This window comes from Cyanistes caeruleus, chromosome 6 (genome assembly GCF_971803275.1).
Source record: "Cyanistes caeruleus chromosome 6, bCyaCae1.hap1.1, whole genome shotgun sequence".
Taxonomy (NCBI): domain Eukaryota; kingdom Metazoa; phylum Chordata; class Aves; order Passeriformes; family Paridae; genus Cyanistes; species Cyanistes caeruleus.
The window spans coordinates 67,320,368-67,346,663 of NC_141706.1; the positions used below are offsets into that span (position 1 = coordinate 67,320,368).

Consider the following 26,296-nt stretch of genomic DNA (forward strand, 5'->3'; position numbering starts at 1 on the left):
CTCACACTCAGCTTTGTTTTGCCATTTTCCAACAGATCTGAGACATTTTGGGAGCAGACAGAGCACCCTGTGCCAGCCTCTGGGTGGGCACGAACCCAGCCTGACGTAAATTCAGTTCTGTCTGAGCTTTTGCTCTTCCCAAGACCTGAAATGACACCTCCAGAAGGAATTCCAGGTTTCCTACACACAGCTGATTTCACAAAACCTCCAGAAACGTGGGGGTTTTTTGTCATTTCAAAGGAAAGTGAGACAAAAAGACATTTCAGAGTGATTTTTAATTTACTGCTGAGTGTCCTGCCCACACTGATGGACTCTTCTCCCTGGGTGACTTTTGGTCACCAGCTCCAAAGGGGCCTGGAGAGGTCAAGTTCATCCCTGTCCACACCTGATGTTGGGGTAATGGGAATGGGGCACCAGAGAGTTAATTCAGGTGTAACAGCAGAGAAAAGTTTGTGTTTCCCAGTCTTGCTCCTGGGATTTCCTTCCCCAAGTTCCTGGACTGTCTGGGGGGGATCATTCCATGAGCAAGGGTTTTTTCCAGAAAAATCATCTCTGGCTTTTTCCTTCCTTCAAAACAGGAAAAGGTGGAGAGAAATGGTGAATTCAAATTTTCAGATTCTTCTTTTTTTTTTTTTTTTTAATTAAACCAGGAGAGCCATTTATAGGGATTGGTCATTAATTCCCAGGATTCTCATGGAATCAACGAGTCATGGAATGGTTTGGGTTGAAAGGGACCTTAAAGCTCATCCAGTTCCATGCAGGGACAGCTCCCACTGTCCCAGGCTGCTCCAGCCCCAGTGTCCAGCCTGGCCTTGGGCACTGCCAGGGATCCAGGGGCAGCCACAGCAAATCTGGCAATTCCAGCCCAGACAGCAATTCCCAATTCCCAATCTCCCATCCATCCCTGCCCTCTGGCACTGGGAGCCATTCCCTGTGTCCTGTCTCTCCATCTCCCATGTCCCTGGCCCTGGAAGGGGCTCTGAGGTTTCCCTGGATCCTTCTTTTCTCCAGATGAACAACATCCCTTTGAAACTTGAAATGGATCTTGCTCCATCCAGGGAGAAGCCAAGGTTTTCCCAGTCCTTCCGTGTCCTCACCTGTGGAAGCATCCCTGCCTCCTTCCCTCCCCAAGGAATTTTATCCCCAACCTTCCTGTCCTACCCTTCCCAATCCCTTTTTTTCCATCAGAACAATGCAAAGGAATTGATTTTTCTCTCTGGTTATTTTCCAGCCCCACAAAAGCTTCACCCGTCCCCGTCCTAATGAGGCAGAGGCTCAAATCCCTCAGGTTTCCGTGGGAAGTGGCAGCACCAGCGGCTGTGCTTCAGCTTAATTGGGCACCTCATTAAATATCTGAATATTAGAGCCCTGAAAGTCGTTCTGGCACGTGCCAGAGGAAGCTTGTTCCACAGATCCCCCAAAAACAGAACAATAAAATCTGTTGGGGATTTGTCTGTTGTGTTTTTAGCTTTTTTTTTTGCCTCCTCACAGATTTTTATATCTTTATATTTTTATATTTTTATTTTTATATATAAGTAAATTCAGGCGTTGTGAGCTTTTGTTGTGCCCAGATTTTGGGAGGTTTGTGAGGACCACCAGGAGCTCTCCTTAGTGGGAGGGATGTGATTTATCCATTTATCCTGTTTCAGCTGGGATTCCCCATCTCTCCCTAAATGTCAACCTTCCCTGAGTTTTCCAAAGCCAAACACGGGATTGCATCAAGTCCTGAGCTGTTCTGAGTGAGGAAATGTTTGGCTCAGAGGAGGAGGAGGACTTGGTTTCAGGGATCTGCTTTGATTTTCCACGAGGGACTGGAGAATCCTGGAAAGAGGAGGAAAGGAAGGAAAAATTAATGAGCTTTTAGGCAAATAAAGATGGAACTTCCCCTTTTGTTTGCAGTGCTGCTCAAAGCTGCGCGAGCTGCTGAGATTATTAAGGGCTTGGTGATTCATTTATCCGACAAACCAAACGGATTTGATAATCCAGGTTTATTCTGGGATCAGCTTTATTGTTGGAATATTGACTCTGGCTGTGAAAGAAAACCGGTGTGAAATGCAGTTAGAGATTTGTCCATTTTTATTAGATTCCGATTCAATTTTGATTTAGGGGGTGAAATGAACTCTGAGGTTCTCTGCTCTCCCTCTGCTGTGCCACAGACGTGAGGTTTCAGAGAATCTTGGAATTGCAGGAAGGTTTGGATTGGGAGGGACCTTAAATCCCACCCAGTCCCAGCCCTGCCATGGCAGGGACACCTCCCACTGTCCCAGGCTGCTCCAGCCCCAATGTCCAGCCTGGCCTTGGGCACTGCCAGGGATCCAGGGACAGACACAGCAAATCTGGCAATTCCAGCCCAGCCAGCAATTCCCAATTCCCAATCTCCCATCCATCCCTGCCCTCTGGCACTGGGAGCCATTCCCTGTGTCCTGTCCCTCCATTCCTTGTCCCCAGTCCCTCTCCAGCTCTCCTGGAGCCCCTTTAAGCCCTGGAAAGGGCTCTGAGCTCTCCCAGGCTGAAAAAGATTCACCCCAAAAACCCCGTGAGGGGAAATCTTTGAGATTCCATTGCCAGGGGGGTGGGGAGCCTCAGCAATTGGGATAAAATCCTTAATGGAGCAAGTGGTGGAAGAAAGGAAGCCTCAGGAGCAGCCGGAGCAGAAGGAAGGGCGGCAGAGGGGCCGTCAGGAGGATTGTGCTGGCTCAGCTGCGGCAGGAGCAGCACTTGGCACATCTTGGGGAGGGAGCAAAGCTGAGCTGCCGAGCAGAAGTGCAAACCTGCAGCAATCTGGGTGATTTAGAGCCCACACTGCACATTCCTGCTGCTTGAAAAGCTCCTGCTTTGCTCTGGTTTCCAGAAGAGTCTGGAGATGTTAAAAAAAGCAATTTTTTGGGGAAGATTTCCATAGAACCTCCCTCCTGGAAGGGAGGATTAAGTCTGATCTTAAGCAGCTGGGCATGGCCATCGATCCAGGTTTGTTTCAGGATTTGGGGCATCGTTCTTCCCCAACGGCAAAAAAATCGCCCTGAACTGAACCAGGAGTGGGACAAGAGGAATGAGCAGGGAATAATCCCAGGAATTCCCCCTGCACAGGAGCAGAACTTCTGCCCTGGGCAGTGCCCAGCCCTGAGCAGAGCCCAGAGAGGGGCTGGAGTCTCCTCCTGGGATATTCCAGAGCCACCTGGACACACTCCTGTGCCCTGGGCTCTGGGATGGCCCTGCTGGAGCAGGGAGTGGCCCCAGGGACCCTCTGGGGTCTCTCCAGCCTGATCCATCCTGGGATTCCAGGACTGGCAAACCATAAATTCCAAATGTCTGGAACCATCCACGCTTCCTTCCCCGGCTCCCCAGTGCTTTGTGCCTCCCTCTAGCCCTCCATGGGCTCCTGGGAATCAGGGAAAGGAGGATAAAAAGGCAGAAGCTCACCCGTGGTTTATATTTGCTCCCTTTTAACCATTTCCAAACATTTTCCAGGCTAGCTGGTGGTTTTTGGGAAGCAGGCTGTGTCTTTTGTCTCCGTGCAGAGCTGCTCCCGGATCAAGATCCGGGCTCCAGTGTCAGATCTGTGGCCTAAGGAAAATCTGGAGCAGCAGGAGGAGATGGGAGCGCCGGTCTCCAGCTCCCTCTCCGGCTCCATCGGGATGGACAAAGCTGGAAATGGAGCACAGAGGGTGGATGTGAGCCCAGATGAGCTGGGATCACCGGCATTCCAGGCAGGATTGTGCCTGCAGCTGCCACCACTTCACTGGCTTTTCATGGAACCTGCTCTCCTGGCAGGAATCCTTAGGAATTTGCAAAGAACAGGAGAGAAAGCTCTCTTTTTGTTTTTGTTTTTTTTTTTGGTTTTTTTTTTTTTTTTTGTTTTTTTTTGGCTTAAACTGACTCTCCACTGAACCGTAGAATCATGGAATAACCTGAGCTGGATTTAAAGGGATCATCAGTCCAATTCCTGGCCCTACATGGGACACCCCAAAATCCCACTCTGTTCCTCCTCTGAGTTCTGGGATGGATTTAAGAGCCCACATTTAAAATCCCATCCTTTCCCCACCTCCTCCCTGCATCCCCTGCTGGATCCTGGCCGGCACTCGATGCTCTCCAAGAGATTTTCCCAACTCTGCTCCTCAGCTCTGGGACCTGGAGAACATTTCCACAAGCCAAACCTCACTTCCTTCCTTTTGGGAAAGGCACAGAGCTGCCTCCTGATAAGAAGGAAATGTCCTTTATATTCCCAAAGTTCAGGAGCTTTGCTGCCTTAAGGATTTAAGAAGGAACATCCCAAGGTGAGACAGGATAAACCCCTCCAACATCGCTCTTCCCAGAGCCCCACTTCCATCTGGATCCGGTTACAAATCCTACCTGACATTCCCCCATGGATTGTGCAGAAATGTGTGGCTGATGAAATAAATCCTGCTGGATTTCTGGCTTGGAAGAAATATTTACAAAGGCAAGGAAATCACAGGCAGCAGGGAGAAACCAGAGACTGCAGCTTGTCTTTGCTGGAGGCTGCTGGCAGTTTGTTTTTCAAATAGCAAATCCTGCCTTAGGCCGGACCAGGAAAAGCAATAAAAACTTCATTTTTGAGGGAGGAAAAGAGAAATAGGATTTTTAAAGCCCTTCACAGTTGTTGGGGTTTTTTGGTTTTTTTTTTCTTCTTTTTTCCTGAATAATTTTTCCTTTAAAGAACAGAAAAGTTTTCCTTTAAAGAACAGAAAATATAAATGCTGATGTGGTGAAAGGCTGGGAGAGCTGGGAATGCTCACCTGGAGAAGGGAAGGATCCAGGGAGAGCTCAGAGCCCCTTGCAGGGCCTGAAGGGGCTCCAGGAGAGCTGGAGAGGAACTGGGGACAAGGGATGGAGGGACAGGACACAGGGAATGGCTCCCAGTGCCAGAGGGCAGGGATGGATGGGAGATAATTGGGAATTGGGAATTGCTGTCTGGGCTGGAATTGCCAGAGCAGCTGTGGCTGCCCCTGGATCCCTGGCAGTGCCCAAGGCCAGGCTGGACATTGGGGCTGGAGCAGCCTGGGACAGTGGGAGGTGTCCCTGCTGTGGGATGGGATGGGTGGGATGAGATAGTTTGGGATTTTCCTTCCATCCCAAACCATTCTGGGCTCTAGCCCCACTGATGTGGGTTTGGGGGAAGTGATTTCTGCAGCAGGAAAAGGAGATTCCAGGACATTTCCAAGGAACAGAGACCACGGATGTGCCACCCGCCCCCTCCGACCCTGCGGGATCAAACCTGACCTGGACACTGTGAGATCAACAAGAGATGGAGATTTGATCCCAGCCCTCCCTCCAAAGCTGAATCCTTGGAAATGTTGGAAGTGGACACAAACTGTGCCTGGTGGGCCTCGTGTTTCCCGGTGAACATCAGCACCAGTTCCATGGGCTGCTGCTTTTTGGGAATCCGAACAGAATTCATGTCCAGAGGTCGTTTCTTTGGGATGAGGTCCATGGCACCAAATGCCAACGATCTTCGGAGTTCCTTTGGAATTCCAGTCTCCATCCCTCAGAACTGGTGTTATTCCAGGTGGAGCCACCCTCTGCAACAACATCTCATGGAATTTCGCCCTCCCTGACGTTGTTCTTCTCTTTCCTTTTTTGGATTTTTTTCCAAGAAATAATTTTTTGGGATCTCCAACCACTCCTTGGCCTCAGAGTTATCATCTTTTATCCACTGAAGCTCTGCTAATGGCTCCAAGGACAGCAATCTTGCATTTATTTACACAATTGCAATATTTATTTATTATTATTATTTATTTAATATTTATTGCAAATGAAATATTTATTGCATTTATTCATTTATTCAATATTTGCAGTCTGGGTTGCCCTGAAATTATTGCAGAAAATGGAAACCTCAGGTCAGCAAACAAAGCTGGATTTGTGTGGTGGTTTTATTTTATAATATTGCAAAATTTTTAAAATAATATATTTATATTTATATTTATATTTATATTTATATTTATATTTATATTTATATTTATATTTATATTTATATTTATATTTATATCTATATCTATATCTATATCTATATCTATATCTATATCTATATCTATATCTATATTTACATCTATATTTGCATCTATATTTGCATCTATTTATATCTATACCTATATCTAAATCAATATCTATATTTATTGTTATATAATTATGTATTAATATATAATATTGTATATAATCAATAATATATTAAATATATTATTATAGAAATATATATCTATATCTATATATCTATTATGTAATTATGTGTGTATATAATATTATACATAATTTATGGTTTTATATATTATGTATATTATATCTATTATTATATAGTATATTATATAATTTTTATTATTATATATTATTATATAATTAAGTATTAATAGATAATATTATATATAATTGATATTATATATTATTATATAGTTATATTTATATTTTTATTATATCTAGAATATATTAAAATTATAAATATTAATTTAATAATATAATATAATTAATCTATAATATTATATATTTAATATAATTTATTATCGTTTGATATTAGTAGAATATATTTCTAATATCTTCTAAATATTACTATATTTATGATATATTATATTTAAAAATATTTTTAAAGTATAATTCCAAATTATTAAAATGGGCAGGCTGTTCATGTGGGGACAGAAATTCCTTCTGTTCAAGAACGTGTTGAAATAAGTTGAATTAAATTGTTTTTATTTAAATACAAGGAATAATCCAGCTGGGATCATCAATCCCCTGGGCGTCCAGGGAATTCAGGTGCGTGCGTTGGATTCACCATGGGTTGAAAAATCTGTTTGAACACCCAAAGCCTGAATTAAAAGATCAGATTAAAAGAATCTAAAATTAGCTTTTTATATCTATTAATATTAATAAGAAGCATTATGGAAGGGATAACGTTTTATTCATACTAAAAAGGAGCAGTATGGGAAAAGGGAGAGGATAAGGTCACAAAATTCCAGGATTTGTGTTGGAAGGACCTTGAATCCCATCCCATCCCATCCCATCACATCCCATCCCATCCCATCCCATGGGCAGGGACAGCTCCTGCTCTTCCAGGCTGCTCCAGCCTGGCCTTGGGCACTGCCAGGGATCCAGGGGCAGCCACAGCTGCTCTGGGAATTCCATCCCAGCCCCTCCTCACCCTCCCAGCCAGGAATTCCTTCCCAATATCCCACTCAAATCTCCCATTTCTCAGTGGGAAGCCATTCCCTGTGTCCTGTCCCTCCATCCCTTGTCCCCAGCCCCTCTCCAGCTCTCCTGGAGCCCCTTCAGGCCCTGCAAGGGGCTCTGAGCTCTCCCTGGATCCTTCTCCTCTCCAGCCTCTCCATCTACAAAAACCAAGCTGAGAAATTCCCCAAATCCCATTTCTCGGGTGTGTCCAGGGGTCCCTGCCGGGCCGGCTCACGGCTCATCCCCCAGGATCTGCAAACAATTCCAGAGGTCCCAAAGCAAGGTCAGATCTTCCCACAGGAAGATGGATTTGTTGGATGGACATGGATTTATTGGATCCAGGGGGCAGACGGACCAAGAAGGGAAGGAGGGCGGGAGGAAGAAAGGAAAGGAAGGAAGGGAAGGAGGGAGGGAAGGAACCTCTTGTAGGATATTGATGGATTGAGCATTCCAGAGGTGGTTTTTCCATAGTTTTTTGCTTTTTTCCAGATCTCTCCATGCCTTTCAGGCTGTCCCACCTAAAAATTTTCCCTGTCATGGACAATGAGGCTGCTGGAAAATATCTCCTGCTCCTGCATTCTCCCACTTCTGGCAGGGAGTGAGGGATGTGGAATTACTTCCCAATTTTCAGGAATAAAAATCCATCCCTGGGCAGCAGCAGAGCTCAGAGTTCTGCTTTCCCAGGACATTTCAGAAGGCATCAAACAATATTAAACCTCAGGGCTATTTAAGCAAATACCAAGGAAATAATTGCTGGCAATTCCCTGGCAGCTCCCAGCAAGATTCCCGGGAAGTTCTGCAGTAAAACAAATATTTGATGTACAGAAAACACGACAAAACCACCATATTTATGATGCCAATTTTTTTCTTTTTTACATTTTCCCTGCTCTGACTTTTATTTAACTGTAAAAGTAAAGGAATGGATTTAAATAAGATTTCCTGCGTAATATATCCATGATGCAGCTTTTTTACTCCTTTATTTGGACCTGCTGGACAGGTGGAGTTGATTTTTCCTGCCAGGAATAGGGAAGAAAATATGGCTCAGCCCTTTCCAAACCTTATCTGCAAATAACCTGGGATGTTTCCAGCTGTGGATGGGAAAATTCCGCTGCTCCTGAGGTTAAAATCCAGCACAGGATGGGGGCTGAGGCTCTGTGCAACCAGCCAGGGAAATGGGATCTGATCCACAGGGAAATGTGGTGATAAATCCAGTAATTATAGATCTTTAAGGAATCTGACAGGCAGCCTTGTCCCAAGAAATCCTCCTGTTCCAGAAGGGGATCAGGCTCTGGAATCCCCACTGGAATTCATTCCATGGATGCAGAGCTGGTGACTGCTTCCCACGGCAGCTTTTCCAGAATCCCAATCTCCCTCAGCCCCGGGAAATGTGCATTATAATCTCCTTCCAGGAATAAAAATACCCGGCATTATAATCTGCTCATCCTCCCCTTTCATCCTGGGATTTGGGAGAGCAGAATAAAGCGAAGGCATTTTATACAAACAAACAAAATGACTCACCCAGTAACCCGGGATTAATCTGGAAAGTTGCTATTCTGGGATGTGCCACGGAATTAAGGGAACCTTTAGGCAAGAGGGCTTGGAAAGGTCAGGATGAGGATTGGGATCCAGCTGCCAGGAGGGTGGAGAGGAACAATTCTGAGCAGAGGAAGAACAAAACAAAAGGCTATTAAAAATAAATAAAAATAGGAAAGCAGGTGCAGGAAAAAAAATGGCATTTGGAAAAATCGTCCTCTTCAGAGGAGTTTGCAGCACCTTCAGATATCTCAGGATATCCCAGATAGAATAATGGAATTATTTTGGTTGGAAAAGCCCTCCAAGATCATCAAGTCCAAGCTGTGACCAGTCCCCACCCTGTCACCAGCCCAGAGCACTGACTGCCACTGCCAGGCATTCCTTGGACACCTCCAAAAAACAGCTGGAGCCACTTTTCCCAGTATTTCAGAGTTCCTTATTGATATTTGAAATTCTCCTGGGAAACAGGTAAGAAATTATTCCCTTTCTCCCTTTGGATGAGGCTTGGAGCAAGCCAGGATAGCAGAACCCATAGCAAGGCATGGAACGAGCTGATCCCTTCCAACCCAAACCATCCTGGAATTCTGGGATTCCGGGAGCTTCCCTTATTTCCTGGTGCTCCGAACATCTTGGAGAAGAAAAGGGATAAAAAGCCAGGCATGGCACATTTGCGTGGGCAATTATGTCCCCTAATTTACCGCTGTAATTATGATGCGAGCACATTAAAATCATGCGATTGCATGCTTAATGAGCAATTAGGGTGTGTGGGGAGCACTTCCAAGTGTAACCCTGGAATTTGTGTAAATATTTTCCACAGTTTTTACAGGATTTACTCATTTTACCCTCACAAAAGTCTGCGGTGTCCTACACGACCCTACTGTCTTTATACTTATATTTCTATTATTTATATTTCTATTATTTATATTTATATTTATATTTATATTTATATTTATATTTATATTTATATTTATATTTATATTTATATTTATATTTATATTTATATTTATATTTATATTGACATTTTTATTTATATTTATATTTATATTGACATTTATATTGACATTTATATTTATATTTATATTTATATTTATGTTGACATTTTTATTTATGCTTCTATTTTTATTTTTTATTTTTATTTATTCCTTCCCAAGGAACTGAAATTCTGCATTTCCCCCATGCAAAAACCCTGGAAGGAAGACGAATCATTCTGGATTTCCTGGAAATAATGTGGTAAAAGTGAATTTTGGTGGATTTGCTCCTCTAGCTGTGGGCAGTGCTGGGAAATCTCTGGTCACTGCTGTTGTTGTGTTAGAAAATCCCAATTTAAAGGTGATTTACCAGCATGAAAAATGATCTGTTGAGCCTGATCCTGGTGTTTATTTATTCCAGAGGATTATCAAATCCACATTATCTGTTTTTTATCTGTAATTAGGCCGGAGTAAGGTTTGCTTCATTCATGTTCCCTCCCCATCCATTTTTCAAAGTGTCACCTTCATCTGCTGTAATTATTGAGCGCTTCACACGTCCGGTCAGTTTTGAAACCCATTAAAAATCCAATTAATGCAAAACTTGGGAATTCCTGCCTTGCTGGAGCCCTTGGCTTGGGAGCGAAGTGGTTTGGCTTTGTCTCCATGCCCTGCAAGGATCACTCGTTTATCGAAAGCTCGTCAGCCCCTGCTGCAGAGCTGCTGCTAATTGGGTGCTTGAGGTTCATGAGCTTCCCAAGCAAAAATTTGGGCTTGAATTTCCAGTTGAGCCAACTCTGATGAAGTTTGTGCTGCTCCTGTTTGTCTGCTCCTGGCTCTGCTCACATTCCCAAGAAAGATTCCTCAGTGTCCACAACGCTCCGACCTGGATCTTGCTGCTCACAGAACGCTGTGACCACAACAAAATTCATCGTCCCGCTTCAAATTCCATCATCTCCTGACCCAGAGCTCCCTGATTGTTCCTCACACATCCCCAAATATCTTCCTCACAGCACCTGCAGAGTTTACTGCCCCACCTGTGGCACTGGTGTCCATGATTTGGTTCCTCTCCATAATTAATTCCCATGGTTTTGTTGTCCATGATTTGGTTCCTCTCCATAATTATTTCCCTCCATCTCTGACCTATCCAGGAGCAGCAAGCTCAGCTTTCCCGCTCTTCGCTCCATTCTTGTCCAGCACCTCAAAACTCAAAATTTCCATTGTCCCCACCTCTCCTGAGAGTTTTTCCCTTCTCTGGCCAAAATTCCAGCTTGTAGCCAACTTATTTCCACAGGATCATGATCAGGCATCAAAATAGAAGGTTGTCCCCTCCTAAAATTTGGGAACAGCCCCCCAAGTCCTTCTCCCCAGCTGAAGGAGAATCACAGAACCATGGAATGGTTTGGGTTGGAAAAGCTCATCCAGTTCCACCCCCTGCCATGGGTGGAGACACTTCCCACTGTCCCAGGCTGCTCCAAGTCCTGTCCAGCCTGGCCTTGGACATTCCCAGGTCTTTTCCAACCTTAACGATCCTGAGATTCCATGGTTCCAAACATCACTTCCATGTGCAGAAGTGGTTGTGGGAAACCAGACCTTGGTACTGATCCCGGGAATTCGGATGGAGTGAGGTTGGGCTGGTGAAGCCACTCTACCAGCAGGACAGAGGGAAGAGACAAAAAGGAGGAAAAAACCTCATTTTGGGATTCTTGGAGTTGTCCTGTGCAGGGCCAGGAGCTGGACTCGATACTCTTCATGAATCCCTTTCAACTCAGGATATTCCATATTTAGGGAGAGGGTGATTTCCTAGGACACATCACTAATTCCAGGCTCTGGAAGGGACTCGATGCTGACAGAGCAACCCGAAAATCCTTTTAAATTCTCATTTTCCCTGATTGAACTGATTCTCACAGAGGATAAACACAAAATGTTGGGGGAAAAAAGTCAATTCCAGCTGATTTCCGGCTGAAGAGTTGCTCAGCTACCGTGGTGTTGTGTCCCAAAGGTCCCAGAGAATTAAACAGATTGCATTCCAAAATATTTTGCCTGGAAAAGGCATTGAAGTTGGCATTATCAGCACTTTTGTATCCTTTAGTGTGGGGCTCCAGATCCTTCCCAGGTGTCCTGGAAAGTAAAAAAAGAGATTTAAAATAAAGTTCTGTTGAAGCCCTTATCATCAAAAAATTGTTTTTGGGGACTTGGATGGACTGGGAAGAGAGGTCTGAGCTGACCCAGGAATTTTAATTGGCATCAAGTGATCAGTCCCTGACGAGGAGTGGGGATCTGGGACAGATGGGGTGGAAAAAGGGTGAAGTTCCGGGATCAATAACCAATAGGAAACCAAATCCCAAGAATTTCCCAGCTTGGGACCAGTGAACATTGAACCAATGAATTTCCCTGGGTTTTGACTGTCTAAAATATGTGAGAAACGGGGTAAAATGAATGTGTGATGGGATGATTTTCTCTGCACAACCCGGGCGATGTCAGGGTGAAATGATTTCTGCTGCACATCCTGGCCACAATAAAGCAATGCCTTGACTCTCTAAGCCTAAAAAATAACACCTAAAAAATGTGGTTGGAGAGTTTTAATTTTTCCCGTAATTTTGGTGACACTTGGGTTCTCCACCCTCCAGGACTGGCAGAACAAGAGGTGTCCGTGTAGCCAGGGAGGAATTTCTGCTCCATTAATCATTCCAGCCTGCCCCCAGAGCTGTGCACTTTCCTTCTGGAGTCGTAAACCCTGGCAAAAATCCCTTTCTCCTGTTGGTTTTTCCACAAAATCCCTCTCTCCTTCGCAGGCTTCCAGCTGAGCCAGAGGAAGCTGCTCTGTGCACCAGACAAGGGAGAAAATAATGTCAAGTTTATTTTATGAAGGAAATCAGCATTATGGAAAAAAATATCCAGTCTGCCTGAACCTCATCCTCAGGTGCCCTTTATTTTTCCATGAGCTGGGAGTAGTGATCCCTACAAAAAATTCCTCCTGCCCTTTGGGACTGCATTAAGTGGTGCCTGAGCAAGTTGCAGCTGCTGCCTTATCAGGAAGATGAATGTCTGGAGAGGTTGGATGGGAAAGAATTGGGAGAAACTTGGACTCTGCCTGTACTGGAGGGCAAATTCCTTCAGTTTGTGCCTTTTCCTTGTCTTTGTGTGTCTTGGAAGCGAATAGCCACAGCAGGGAATTGGTATCCAAATAAAAACTCCGGGATTGATCTCAAAGGATTGGGATCAGAAGCCCCCTCCTGTTTGGGTCAGCGCCACTCCCTCGTTGTGGGGCTCAGCCCAACCAGATTTGGCCACTTTTGTGCCCAAAGAATTCCAATATCAGCAGGATGAGCCGGGAACATCCGGGTTTGCAGCCCTTGGCCCCACAGGATTCCCAATCCCAAATCACAAACCTCTTGTGGAGCTCCTTTAGGATTCATCTCCGCGTTTGAATGATCTCGGTGCTGTCACTCACCCATCCAAAAGGGAATATTCCCGATTTTCAGGCTGACAGGGGGAACGTGGAACACCAGTTCGTCCCAGTTTTCCCAGTCTCCAGCAGCATTTTAACCCTTCTGCAGGTGGGACAGAACGAATCCTGCAAAGCAGCATCCCAAAAAATGCCACTGGGCACCCCCTGGGTGACCCTGGAGAGGGGGTCAGGGACACGGTGTCACCTTCACAGCCAGCATCAATGTCATTCATTCATTAATTAAAAATTAATCAGGGAGAATTCCCCAAGGGAAAGGGCGCTCAGGCCTTGGAAGTGCCCAGGGAGGTTTGCAGTGCCCATCCCTGGAGGTGCCCCAGGAATTGCTGGAGGTGGCACTTGGAGCTCTGGGATGGGGATTGGGAACAGCTTGGACTGGATGATCTTGGAGCATTTTCCAACCCCAGAAATTCTGGGATTCTGTGTTAATGACTTCGTTGCCACTGATCAGACCCGGTTTTGGTGTCTACAGTGAAAATCCACGGACACCAGGAGCACAAAACCTGGAAAAGTGCTGGTGATGAGGCTGGATGGGTCTGGCTGGAGGAGGTCCGAGGGTGTCCTGCTCAGCATTTCCGAGAACCTCCACGTAACACAATCCCCCAGGAGAGGCCTCTTCCCTCCAGGAATAATTCAGGGTAGTATTTAGCACCCAGACCTGGAAACAATTCAGCCTGGAATTTTTAACCAGAAGTGGAATTCTCCACTCAGATTTTCCATGGTTCCGATGCCACTTGAAGGCCTGAAATCCAGTTTGGATCTGCAGGTGGGAGCTCTGGATTTAGCAGGAACTCGAGGTGGGAATTTTTGGGAAGGGGCTCTGAGAGCACAAGGATAGAGTCCACCCCACGGACCAGCTCAGCTCACGTGGTGGTTTTTAATTTGTGACCTCTGACCCCCAAAATGGCCCGTTTTTAACAGCTTTAAATTAGAGGGATTTAAAATAATACAGCAAATATTTTAAAATAAAGACCTGTGATGCATTTAAGGAATCTAAAGTTTGAAGGAAGCAAAACGTGAGGATTTTCCTTGGATTTCAGCAATTCCCAAGATCAGAACAACAATTCTCCTGAATATCTCAGCTCCTGAGGATTTTCCTTGGATTTCAACAATTCCCAAGATCAGAACAACAATTCTCCTGACTATTTCAGCTCCTGGTTAAATGCCTCCATACTGGCAAAATTCCTAAAGCTCTTGGCCAGGTTTCTGATCCTTTAACCTCCAACATTCCAGGTTATTTCTGCAATCTCTGGATCCCAAATAATGAGCTTTATTATTCGATAAACACCTGGCTCCTGTTTTTTTGCCTTGCTCCTCTCTCTGCACCAACTGTAACGTTCCTTAAAATCCCAATTTTCCACTCACTGAAGTGTGGCGGCCACGTCCCATTAAAAGAGTTTTACCAGGAAAAATTATCCATGCCTTTAAATAGGTCATGCATACACTTAGCATATGTTACATTATTCTCCACGTGCAGCCAATCGTGCCGGATAATTGAAAATTTCTGGAGTCACAAGCAAATAAAATCATCCCTCTGATCATTAATAAGTAGGAAGTGTGGGAAAAACAGGGGGAAAAGGGGTGGGGGGATGGAAGAAGGATCAAATCTGGTGGCAAGTTCCGGAAGGTTTGTGTCCTGCCACGGACATTCCAAGTGCTGGCGGAACTGATGTTCAAAAATAAAGGTGCTGCCGTTATCCCCGAGTGCACCTGGAAGCAGGGAAGGATTCCTTGGAATCTCCTCCCAGGTTCTTCCACCTGTTTGGGTGGGATGGGTGTCCTTGACGCTTTTGCAATCCCAAACACTGCTGTCACTGCTGCCCCTCCTCGTGTTGGGATTTGAGGCGGCAAAGGAGAACCCCTCGGTCCTGGAGGAGCTCAGTGTCCCCAAAACTGTCATAAAAACCGGTGAAAAGGCCACATTCCAGAACAGACCCCCCTAATTTAATTAAGGAACTTCCCTGGCCTCCATCAGCATAATCACCTGAGTGCTGTCATTAAGGAGCTCATTAAGGTTGATGAGCTTTGTGTGGTTTTAGCTGCTGCTGAGGCAGAGGGACAACGCCTTTGGTGCCACAAGAAATGAGGCAAGTTCAGGGCCACAACTGCACAAATTTATTTGTTTTCATTGCCTAGGTTTGATGAGCAACATAATTAATTAGGATAACATAATTAATTAGGATACCATAATTAATTAGGATAACATAATTAATTAGGATTCGCTGCCCCAGGGTGAGGAGCGCACCAAAAACCTCCAGGTGCGTCACAGCTCTCGGGAACCAAGGCAGAAAAGTGTTTTATTTTCATGAGTTTTGGGTTTTTGATGGCAGTGGGGCTGCAGGGGTGGCATCCATGGGAAAGTGACGAAAGCTTGATCTCATTCCCGATGGAGCCAATTCCAGCGGCTCCAGGTCACGGCTGAACCCAGCAGCAACAGCGGCAGGGATCTGGGAATCAAAGAGTTCAGGAAGGGAGAGAATCCCATGGAGGATCTCACACTGGAGCAGGGGATGTGTCCAAAGGAGGCTGGGATCCTGTGGGAAACCACCCTGGAGCAGGGTCCTGTCAGGACCATGGATAGAGGAACCAACCTTGAGCAGGGTCCTGGCAGGACCATGGAGAGAGAGGATCCCAGGTTTGCTGGCAGGATTTGTGGCCCTCCAGGGGATCCAGGCTGGAGCATCCCATTCCTGAAGGAAAATCAGGATTTTATGGGATTTTACACCACCTTCACCTGTGGGGGTGGGAGGTTTTCATCATTTTCCAGGCGTGAAACTTCCACTTCCTCCAGAAATTCCCAGGACACGGAGTTCCGGCTCTTTCAAAGGAAATAATTACCAGGGCTGAACAATTGTAAATTTTTTTTGCCTTTTCATCTCCCAAACCTCACCCTGCAGGAGCCAGCTCTGATTTCCCATTCCCAGTGGTTTTGGGGTTTTTATTTCAGATTAAAAGAGTTTGGAGGGTGTGAATAAAGTCCCGTCTCCTTGGGAAAACTGTGCAAACAGATGAAGCAGGAAAAGTTCCTAGAAGGAGAAATGTGTGAATTTATCCTGACTGTAAGAAGGGATCTTTATCCTTGGAGATATCCAGAAATAAACTGGCCTGAACTCCAGGTTCCCTCATTTAACTTTGCCTTGAGAAGGAGGTTGGGTCCAAGGAATTCCATAAATCCCTTCCAACAGTAATTAAGCTCTGATTCCATGAACTTAAAATCTGGTTGCAAACCAGCAACAGCAAAATCGCGATGAAGTTACTAAATATTAAATATTAAAATAAATATTAAATGAATATTATTTATTTTTATTTATTATTATTAAATATGAAATCAATTCGTCAAGGATTGCTTCATCTTTTCCATGTTCCAGGACAGATGGAAAAGTCCAAGGTTGGATGAAGCTTGGCTGGGATAGTGGGAGGTGTCCCTGCCCTTGGAGCAGGATGGGATTTAAGGGCCCTTCCAACCCAAACAAATTTGGGATTCTCTGGAGCCAAACTCCTTGGGACAAGCACCTGTTGTATCCCAAATTCCTGCTCTGGACTTCCTTATCTGATTAATAAATAGTTCCCAAATAATTCTCAAAATAAATAGGAGCTTTCCAAGGCAGAATTCCCCTCTCTACATCCCAGGAAATTCCTGCTCAGTGCACAGGGACATTCCAGACCAGCTGCAAATCAGGGATGAATCCCGGCATCTCCACCTTTCGGAATAATTCCCTGTTGGGAATGAACTCAAACGCTCTCCTCAGATGAGGTAACTTGGATCTGCTCCATTTCCCTTCTCTAAGAACCCGTTTTGTTATCTGAAAGATAAAAAAGGTGGTGGAATTTATCCGAGATAAAACCAGGATGGAAATTACCCTTTGCTTCCCTTTGCTTCCACAGCCTTAATTACTCTTTCTTTCGGAAAGAATTTGGAGGCTGAGCAGAATATTGAGCTACTCAATCAATTTTGGAGCTTCCCAGACCCTTCTCAGTGGTTTATTTTTTTATTTTTTTTTATATATATTTTAAACCCATCAAGATCTGACTCTCAAGATCTTGAGAGTGGTGTTTTCTCTTGGGGTTTTCTCAGCACCAAAGGAGAGGAAAACAGAGCAAAATTCAAAACGCAGCAAAATTCAAAATGCAGCTTCTCCTCCTGCAGCACTTGGGGGTTTTCTTGCTTCTCTTATAGTGCAGTTTTGGCATTACTTCCATTCCAAAAGAATGGAGATTTCCCACTCCTGGATTCCTTCTCCTTATGGAGAAATAAGGGAAGTTCATCCAGCATTTGGGTTTTCTCAATTATCTCTAACTTTAATCCTATTTAACCCTTTTTATGTGCACACCCATGTCACCCGCTGGCCACTCTTAATTTCCTTTTGTCCTTTTTCTGAGTGAAAAAATTGGACTTTCCAGACATTCCTTGCTGGGAATTCTCTGCTCATTCCCAGCTAATTTGTGGGGTGTTTTATCTCCTGGTGGGAATATTTTAGGAAGGAATTCTTGGAATTAGGAAGATGGGGAAGCCTGAGGTTTCCCAGAGGAGCTGTGGCTGCCCCTGGATCCCTGGATCCCCTGGATCCCTGGAAGTGTCCAAGACCAGGCTGGATGGGGCTTGGAGCAGCCTGGGATAGAGTTTAGAGTAAATCCCACACGATGGGAACTGTGATGAGTTAAATTCCTCATTTCCACTAATTTCTCTGTTCCTTGACAAAGGAGCTTTGGAAAAACCACCCCAAGCGATGTTCCAAGCTGCTGGGCATCGATGGTCACTGGGAAACTCCGCCCTTTGTGGATTTCCTGGAGGAATTCCCGGCCCGGCTCTGGTTCCTGACATTTCCTTCCTTGGATCTATCCCAAATTCCTGCTCTTTTGGACAAGGATGTTGAGCAGCTCTGTCCCACAAACCACCTCGAAGTGGAGCTTCCCTGACCTCCCCGATGGCTGCAGAACCTGAGGAGAATCCCAGATGTTCTGAGACAACGGCAAAGCTGAATAATTCAATCAGGACAGCAAATCCTGAGCCCTTTTCCTCAGAAATCTGCCTCAAATCCTAAATTTAACCCTTTCATCCCAGCAGCTGGGTGGAAACTCCCAGTGCCAAGTGAAAATAATCCAAACCATCTCTTGTGGATTGGAGAGTTGACCCATGTGAAATGTGATCTTTAAAATTCCATCATTATCCTCAAATAATTATTGTATGGGAGAGGATTTTTTCCCCTTCCTTCTGCTCCCACTTGTGCACTTCAGGAGGGAAATCCTCTTTATTTCCCTGTTTTATGAATAATACAGAAATTAGATAAATAACTGATAGGTTGTTAATGAAGTGGCCAAATAGACATTTTCCTCAAAATGCAGGAATTTGGATGGAATGTCAAAGGGATTGCTAGGATGTTGGATACTTTAATTTGCTGGGGAATTCCTTACAGGAGCAGCTCCATGAGATTCCATATCCCTGGCTCTCCATCACATCCACCACCAGTTCCTCCCCCGGTTTCTCCAGGAAAATTGGTGGCTGCAAAAATCAAAAATTCCCTTCAGGCTGACACTGGGAATGTCCATCATGGGCTGCTCCTTCCTGCTCATCCCACTGGAAAAATGGGAAAATGAGGCCAAGGATGCTCCAAACGGAGCTCGTTTTCACCCAAACTGAACTGAAACAGGTTTCCCTTTCGAGCCCAGCTTGCACAGATGAAAAAGAGACATTAAAAAAGGGGAGGAAAAGCCTGACTCATCTGGAACAGGAATAGAAAAACATCTTGGCTGAAAAGAGATGAAAAAGGAGCAATTAATGTCTGGAATTCACCTGCAAATCTCGTCGCCGCGAGCTATTATTGTTCAAATTATTAGGCAGGTGTGTGAAGTGCCTCACAAACTGGAGAGAAATTAAAAGGCAGATTTTGCAGCAAACTCGGTGCTTATTACACAATTACAGCCCCGCCTAAGAGCCAGGGCATGTTCCCGTTGGTTTCACCTCCAGAACGCCTCGAAATGCACCTGATCCCAAATTCCACTCTGCTCCAGGTTCCTTTCACTGGTCTGGATCGGGAAAAATAACTGGAGTGCAGGGAGGGTCACTGTCCTTGGCTGTTCTGGGAACGGCCGTGCTCGGTGTCTGTCCCTTTGTTGTGGGACAGAAAAATGATGAGCGGGAGGTGAAATCACCTTGGAGCCCCAGGAGTGGGTGAGGGGGCTGGGAAAGGGCTGGAGAATTGCTGAGGGAGCTGGGAAGGGGCTGGAGAATTGCTGAGGGAGCTGGGAAGGGGCTGGAGAATTGCTGAGGGAGCTGGGAAGGGGCTGAGCCTGGAGCAAAGGAGGCTCAGGGGGCCCTTGTGGCTCTGCACAAGTCCCTGGCAGGAGGGGACAGCCGGGGGGGTCGGGCTCTGCTGCCAGGGAACAGGGACAGGAGGAGAGGGAACGGCCTCAGGCTGGGCCAGGGGAGGCTCAGGGGGGACAGCAGCAGGAATTTCCCCATGGAAAGGGCGGTGCTGATTCCAGAGCTGCAAAGCAGCAGCAGGTCCAAGAGTTCCTGTGGGGTTGGGCATGGAGTGACCACAAGGGACATTTGTGTTCCACAGTATCATGGAATGATTTGGGAAGAGAGGGAATTTGATGATCATTTAATCAAGCCCTCCCACTGTCCCAGTGTCCAGCCTGGCCTTGGGCACTGCCAGGGATCCAGGGGCAGCCACAGCTGCTCTGGCAATTCCAGCCCAGCCCCTCCCCACCCTCCCAGACAGGAATTCCTTCCCAATATCCAACACCACCTCACCCACTCTCAGTTTAACATTCTCCCTTTCCCTATCACTCCATGCCCATGGAAAATTCCCTCTCCATCATTTTTATAACTCCTGGAAAGCCTCAGCATCCTCTGAATCCCTTTCACCACCGACACATCCTCTCTGGAGCTGGATTATGGAACCACAGAATCCCGGGCTGGTTTGGCTTGGGTGGGACCTTCCATCCCCTCTCATCCCAAACCCTGCCACCGGAGGATGGAATTGTTCAGGATTTGGCTCCCCACGCTGTGCTGTTTTTCCTCAGCAGGGTGTGGATGCTCCTGCTCCTGGTTTTGTGTGTTTGCCCCCAGCTCTGCCTGCAAAACTCAGCCCTGAGGTGTCAAATAATCAAAATAATCTCGTGCCCTGCCATGCCAGCATTCCCTGGCATGGGAACAGTGAATCCCCGGAGAGGATGGGGATGAAGTGGGTCACATTTAATTAACCAGTGGCAAACAAGGATGCTCAATCCATTGGGTGGCCACAACAAAATTTGAATTTTCCAGCCTAGAAATCATCAGGAAATCACATTAAAAATTGGTTTAAAATTAAAATTAAAATTAAAATTAAAATTAAAATTAAAATTAAAATTAAAATTAAAAGTAAAATTTAAATTAAAAGTAAAAGTAAAATTAAAATGAAAATTAAAATTAAAATTAAAACTAAAAGTAAAATTATAAGTAAAAGTAAAAGTAAAATTAAAAGTAAATTAAAATTAAAGCTCATTAAAAATGTGTTCCTTCCCCAGGATTGGCTGTTGGACAAGCAAGGAGTGAAGAAGGATAACTCCAGGATGGCTGACACTCCAAAAATAACGAGTGCCTTGTGCATTATCAGCAGGAAAATCAGGAAAAAAGGGAATTCTTGCGAAGGTAAAGGAAATTATCCATCCACACCACTGCTGCTGCTGAAGCTGCCCCTGTTGCAGTATGGAAATGAACCTCGGGAATTGTTTGGAATAACACAATCAAAGCCAGTTTATTTCCCTGAATAAAAAAGAAATCCCACTGGAGCCTCTCCGTTCTTCCTCGTGCAGGGAGGATGGCAAAAAATCCCAGGATTTTGTGAAAATCAAGTTTTATCGTGGGTTTGGAGAGCTCTGCCCGTGACCAAGACACCCCATGATTGCGGGGTCCTTGGATGAATCCCAAATCTCCTGATTTCCTCCAGGGATTTCCAGTCCAGCTCCAGGCGTTGGGAATCCTCACCTGCTGCTCTCCCAGCCCTTTTCCCCATGGATCCCATCCCAGGTGTGGTGGGTGGATCTCTGGACACGTTCTGCCAACCCTGGCTGAGTTAAGAGGAGAAATCTCATGGATTTGGGAGCAGGGACAAAAACAGGGATTTGTTTTGGGTCTAAAAGCGCCAGATGAGCCTTCCCAGTGGGAAATGAAGCCGTGAAGTCCAGCCTGGGGCTCTGAACTTCCCATTCTTTGGGAAAAGCTTTCCCCCAAGTTCTGGAGATGCTGGAGCCTGAGCACAAACCCCAGTGCTGCTCCTGGGAACATCCCGGGACCGGCTGAATTTCACAATTCCCGGTTAAATTATTCCAGCAGGGAGCAACTCCATATTTAACATCCTAGAGAGTGGTTTGGGACACGCAGGGAAATCGGCTCTGACTTCTTTTAATTCCTCCTTTCTCCTCCCTGTCTAGAGAGATTCCTGGATTTGGGATCACAGCTGAACATCCTCCAGCAAATCTCAGCAGGAGCTGCAATAGTTAAACTTTGAAGAACAAACACGTAAAAAAAACCCACCTGAGATGAAAATAATTTGGGCTCTTACCCCACAGAGATTTGTGCACCTGCTTAAATTCAGACTGGGAATTATTTTCTGCAATTCCAAGTTTTTTGCTTTTTTTTGGTGAGGTTTCCTCCTCGTTTCTCCTGCTGCGGTGGCAAGGGCTGAACTTCCAGGGAATGCTGTCAGTGGTGTGCTAACAACCCGCTAACAACATCCCTCCTCAGGGCTGCTCCAGCCAGATTCCAGCCTTCAGCATCCCAGAACATCTGGCTGTGCTGGGAGGATCTTGGAATTAACCACGGGAAGGCTGGAAATAGGGAGAGAAAGGCCCAGCCCTTTAAATGTTCTTGATGTTCAACCCACAGAGCAGCCGCAAGGGAATGTGGCACTTTTCCCACCGTTTCCATGTGAAGAATTCCGGCTTTTCCTCCAAAACCTGCCCTGGTTGGGGATTTACAGGTGAGGAAAACACTCAAAGAGGTCAAAAAGGCTTTTGGGGCGTGGAGTTTGTGCTGTGGGGTGGTTGGATGGAGAAAGGAAAACGGGGGGAAATCCCTGGGAAAGGACCAGAGGTCTGGGTTGGGATGGGCACGGCCCAGATGTGGCCCAGATGTTGCTCTGAGGGCCAGCTGGGCACAGGTGTGGCAGAGAAAAGGGGGAAAAGGAGGAGCTGAAGGCAGGAAAAAAGCCAAAAGGCAGCTGAAGGTGGAATGAGCTGAAGGTCACGCTGGCAGTGCCACCTCCGGAGGTGTCCCCAGATTCTCCTTGGAACTGAAAAGCAGAGGAAAAGGAGCATCAGACGGACTCAGAGAAGCCACCTGGAGTCCCTTCAGACGGGAGACCAAGCAGGGAAGGGATGGGACGCAGCCAGAGGCAGGGAGAGTGTCTGGAGTGGTGCAGGGCGGTGTCCCTTGAGGGGGACACGGGATTTGAGTTCAGCCCCGAGGCCACCTCAGCGTCACCCTCAGCTGGGGACAGGCTTTGGCCTCTGGGAGCGTGGGAATGGCGCAGGGAAGGGATGCACCCATCCCTTCTCCCACTTCCCACCTTCTCACCAGGCTGGGAATAGGGAACAGCTCCAGCTGGGACCGAATTCAGCTCCCTGCTGAAATTCCCGTGGTGGATTGGGTGCTCTGAGCCCTTCGGGGGTGGAAACACAGCAGAGCAACGCGCTGGATCATCTCATGGGAATGATGGAAAAGCTCAGGAGAGCACTGGGAGAGCCCCAGCCTCGTTAGCAGCGTCCTGTGGGGTCACAGGAGCCCTGAGAGTGCAGCTGTCCCTTGCAGAGCGCTGTCACTGTCCTGGAGCACGAATCCTTTACTGATGCAGGCAGGGAAAGCAGAATTAACATCCAAGGTGCCCAAGGCTTTGGGGCAATCCTTGGAAGAATCAAGGGAAAAGGGAAGAGGACAGAGGCAGCCTTTTCCCACCAAAAAATCTTGGTTTGTTCTGAGGGATTGGAGAGAAGAGACTTTGACCAGCACAAATCCCAACACGCAGGGACATCAGGCAGGCTGGGAAGGTGCTGGGAGCCAGTCAGGGGTCTCAAGTACTCGAGGTCGCCGAAGGGTGAATAACGCAGCCGCTGAGGCTGATCCCAGCTGGATCAGACACAGGGAGCCGCTGCTTTGTCACCTCCCTGTGCCCTCTGTCACTCCCGGGCGCTGGCTGCCCCTGTCCCCGGGCCCGGGACACAGCCTGGAGCAAGCGCCGGGGTTTAGCCACTGGAGCCTGGGGAAGCAGCGGGGTCTGAGCCCGGCGGTGCCCCGGAACGGGGCAGGGAAAGGAGCGGGGTGGGACAGGGGGACACCGGGGGACAGCAGGCTCGGAGTGGGGAAGGGGAGCCCAGAACTGTGAGCGGGACGGACCCCTCGGGCCGGGAGCGCAGCGCGGGCTCAGGGCGCCCCTCACCGTCCGCACCGCACCGCGCATCACCGCGCATCCCGGGACGGAGCGGGACCGCACCGCGCATCCCGGCTCGGAGCGGGGCCGCACCGCGCATCCCGGCTCGGAGCGGGGCCGCACCGCGCATCCCGGCTCGGAGCGGGGCCGCACCGCGCATCCCGGCTCGGAGCGGGACCGCACCGCGCATCCCGGGACGGAGCGGGGCCGCACCGCGCATCCCGGGACGGAGCGGGGTGCCCGGCCCAACGCGGATCCGTGTCAGCCGCACCGCTCGGCGCGTCCCGGGAGAGAGCGGCTCAGACCCCCCCAGTCCCGGCTCCATGCGGGTCACAGCGCTCCGCGCATCCCGGCTTGGCAGCGCGGTTCCCAGCGCTCCGCGCATCCCGGAGCGGAGCGGCTCTCGCCGCGCATCCCTCCTTGGCAGCGCCCGCGGCCGTGCGCGCCCGGCGGCGGTGGCGGAGCCGCGGGGCCACGGGGGGCGGCGGCGGAGGCGACGGAGGAGGAGGAGGAGGAGGCGGAGGAAGGCGCGCAGCAGCAGCAGCAGCAGCAGCCACGCAGCTTTGACGTCGCCGGGCTGCGGCTGCCGGCCCCGCACGTAAAGCACAACGTGACGGCCCCGCCGCCGCCACTCGCGCCCGCTCCCCCGCGCTCGCACAGCAGCGCACCCGCACCCAGCGCGGCCGCGGGAGCCCCGCGCCGCCCCCGCCATGGGCCCGGCCGCCGCCCCGCAGCCGCGCTGAGAGGAGGGGGCCGCTCCCCGGAGCGCCACAGCCGGAGCCTCCCCGCGGCCCCGCGCCCGCCCCCGCCCCGCGCCGCCCCCGCCTCCCCCCTCGCTCCGCTCCGCTCCGCGCCGCGCGGGGGGCCCCGCGCACCATGCGGGGGCCGCGGCGCCGCGGTGGCATCTGATGGCCGCGGGGCGCAGGCGGCTGCGGCGGCCCCGCGCGGCGCTCGGCGGCCCCGGGAGGCGGCGGCGGCGGCGGCCGGAGCCCTGAGGGGGCCGCGGCCCGGGGGGGGTGCGGGGGCTGCCGCTGCCGGGGGCTCGCTCTGAGCGGGGCTCGCCCCGCGCCGCCCGCTGCGCAGCGGGAGGAGGAGGAGGAGGAGGAGGAGGCGGAGGCGGAGGAGGAAGGAGGAGGAGGAGGAGGACCGGCGCGGTGCCCGCCGCCTGCCCCCGCCGCCCTGCCTGCGCGGGCGTGCGCGGCTCGGCCGCAGCGGAGCGCGGGGCTCCGGCGGGCGCTGCGCTGCCCCCCCCCGCCCCGCCGGGCTGGATATGTGGATGCTCACGTGAAGATGGATGTAGCGATCGGGCTGCTGGGGCTGCTGACGGTTCTGCTGGAGGGCAGCTCCGGCCAAGGGGTGTACGGTGAGTCCGGGGCGCCGCGTGACCTTGTCGCGACTGTCGCCGGGGCGGAAGGGCGGGGGGGGGGGGGAGGAGGTGGGGGCGAGCGGCGTGGCCCCGCTGCGCGCCGCGGGAGCCGGCGGAGGCAGAGCGGAGGCAGCGGCGTTGCCATGAGACGCTGACATTTCACGGCGCAAACCGGGCCGGGGGGCGGGGGAGGGGGCGATTCTGGGGGTCGGGGAGGGGGCGCGGGGGGGGCCGCGGCCGGTCCCGGGCCGCGCTGGCCGCCGCGGCGGAGCGGGTGGGCGCCGCCTCCGTGGGGCTCCTCCGCGCCCGCGGCCGCCGCACTTGTTACCGGCGGCGCTGCCGCCCGCGGCCGCGGAGCCAGGGGCGGGGGCGAAGGCGCCGCAAACTTCCCGGGGCTCCGCCGGGGGCGCGCGGACCCCGCGGGCGGGCGGCTCCGCTCCCCGGGCCCCGCTGCCCCCCGCCCGTGACTTGCACATCACCGGCGGCATCGCCCGCTCCGCGCTGGGGCCGCGGTCTTGTTGCTTCCCCCGCGACCTCGAGGTGGCCCCGGTTCGGCCGTGCCCGGAGCCGAGCGGCGGGGAGAGCCGGGCGCTCCGCCGGATCGCGGGGCTGCGCGGCCGGGATGCTGCCCTGTGCCCCGGTGCCGGTGATGCTCCGGTTCTGGCGATGCCCCGGCCGCGCTGTGGCCGCTCCCGGTGATGCCCGGGCAGTGATAATGCTTCGGTGCCAGTGATGTCCCGGTTGTGGCGATGCCCCGGTCCCGGTGATGCCCCGGTCCCGGTGATGCCCCGGTTGTGGCGATGCCCCGGTCCCGGTGATGCCCCGGTGATACTCCCGTTCTGGTGATGCCCCGTTCCCGACACTGCCCCGCTCCCGGTGATGCCCCGATCCCTGTGAACCCTCGATCCCTTCCCGGCGATGCCCCGTTCCCGATGGAGCCCCGCTCCCGGTGATGCCCCGATCCCTGTGAACCCTCGATTCATTCCCGGTGATGCTCCGTTCCCGATGAAGCCCCGATCCCTGTGAAGCCGCGCTCCCGGCTCTGCCCCATTCCCGGCTCTGCCCCGTTCCCGTCGCTGCCCCGTTCCCGGTGAAGCCCCGTTCCCGGTGAAGCCCCGTTCCCGGCCGGGGGGGTTATGTAAGCGGCGCGGCGGGGCCCGGCGGCGGTGCGGTGCTGCCGGCAGCTCTGGCACTCGAGGCTGAGGAAGGAGATCCATCAATCTCCCAGTAAACGCTTCGTGTGACATTCGCTCCTCCGAGCCCGTCCGCTCCCACACTTCCACACTCGCTTCCCACCAGGAAGGGAGCCTCACTTAGAGACTCACCCCCTCCCCCCCCTTTTTTTTTCTTTTTAATCCTTAATTTTTCAAAATTTGGGACG

The 26,296-nt window shown here is 49.7% G+C and overlaps 1 protein-coding gene and 2 long non-coding RNA genes across 3 annotated transcripts in view; 1 reads left to right on the plus strand and 2 right to left on the minus strand.

Annotated features, from left to right (window-relative positions):
- Nucleotides 1-256: 256 nt before the first annotated feature.
- Nucleotides 257-4,855, minus strand: LOC147652807 (uncharacterized). Its single transcript, XR_015288387.1, has 2 exons — nt 3,421-4,855; nt 257-1,821 (listed from the first exon to the last, which is right to left on the minus strand). It is a non-coding gene; the product is annotated as an uncharacterized LOC147652807 (long non-coding RNA).
- A 2,313-nt stretch (nt 4,856-7,168) lies between these two features.
- On the minus strand, nt 7,169-24,921 carry LOC147652808 (uncharacterized). The gene is made up of 3 exons (XR_015287854.1): nt 24,834-24,921; nt 10,042-11,789; nt 7,169-8,826 (listed from the first exon to the last, which is right to left on the minus strand). It is a non-coding gene; the product is annotated as an uncharacterized LOC147652808 (long non-coding RNA).
- MDGA2 (MAM domain containing glycosylphosphatidylinositol anchor 2) overlaps nt 24,718-26,296 on the plus strand; it is a 192,261-nt gene continuing 190,682 nt past the window's right edge. The window contains exon 1 of the mRNA XM_086892409.1: nt 24,718-24,912. Within this exon, the coding sequence (XP_086748535.1) occupies nt 24,840-24,912 (73 nt within the window). The 5' untranslated portion in view covers nt 24,718-24,839. The remainder of the gene's footprint in view (nt 24,913-26,296) is intronic.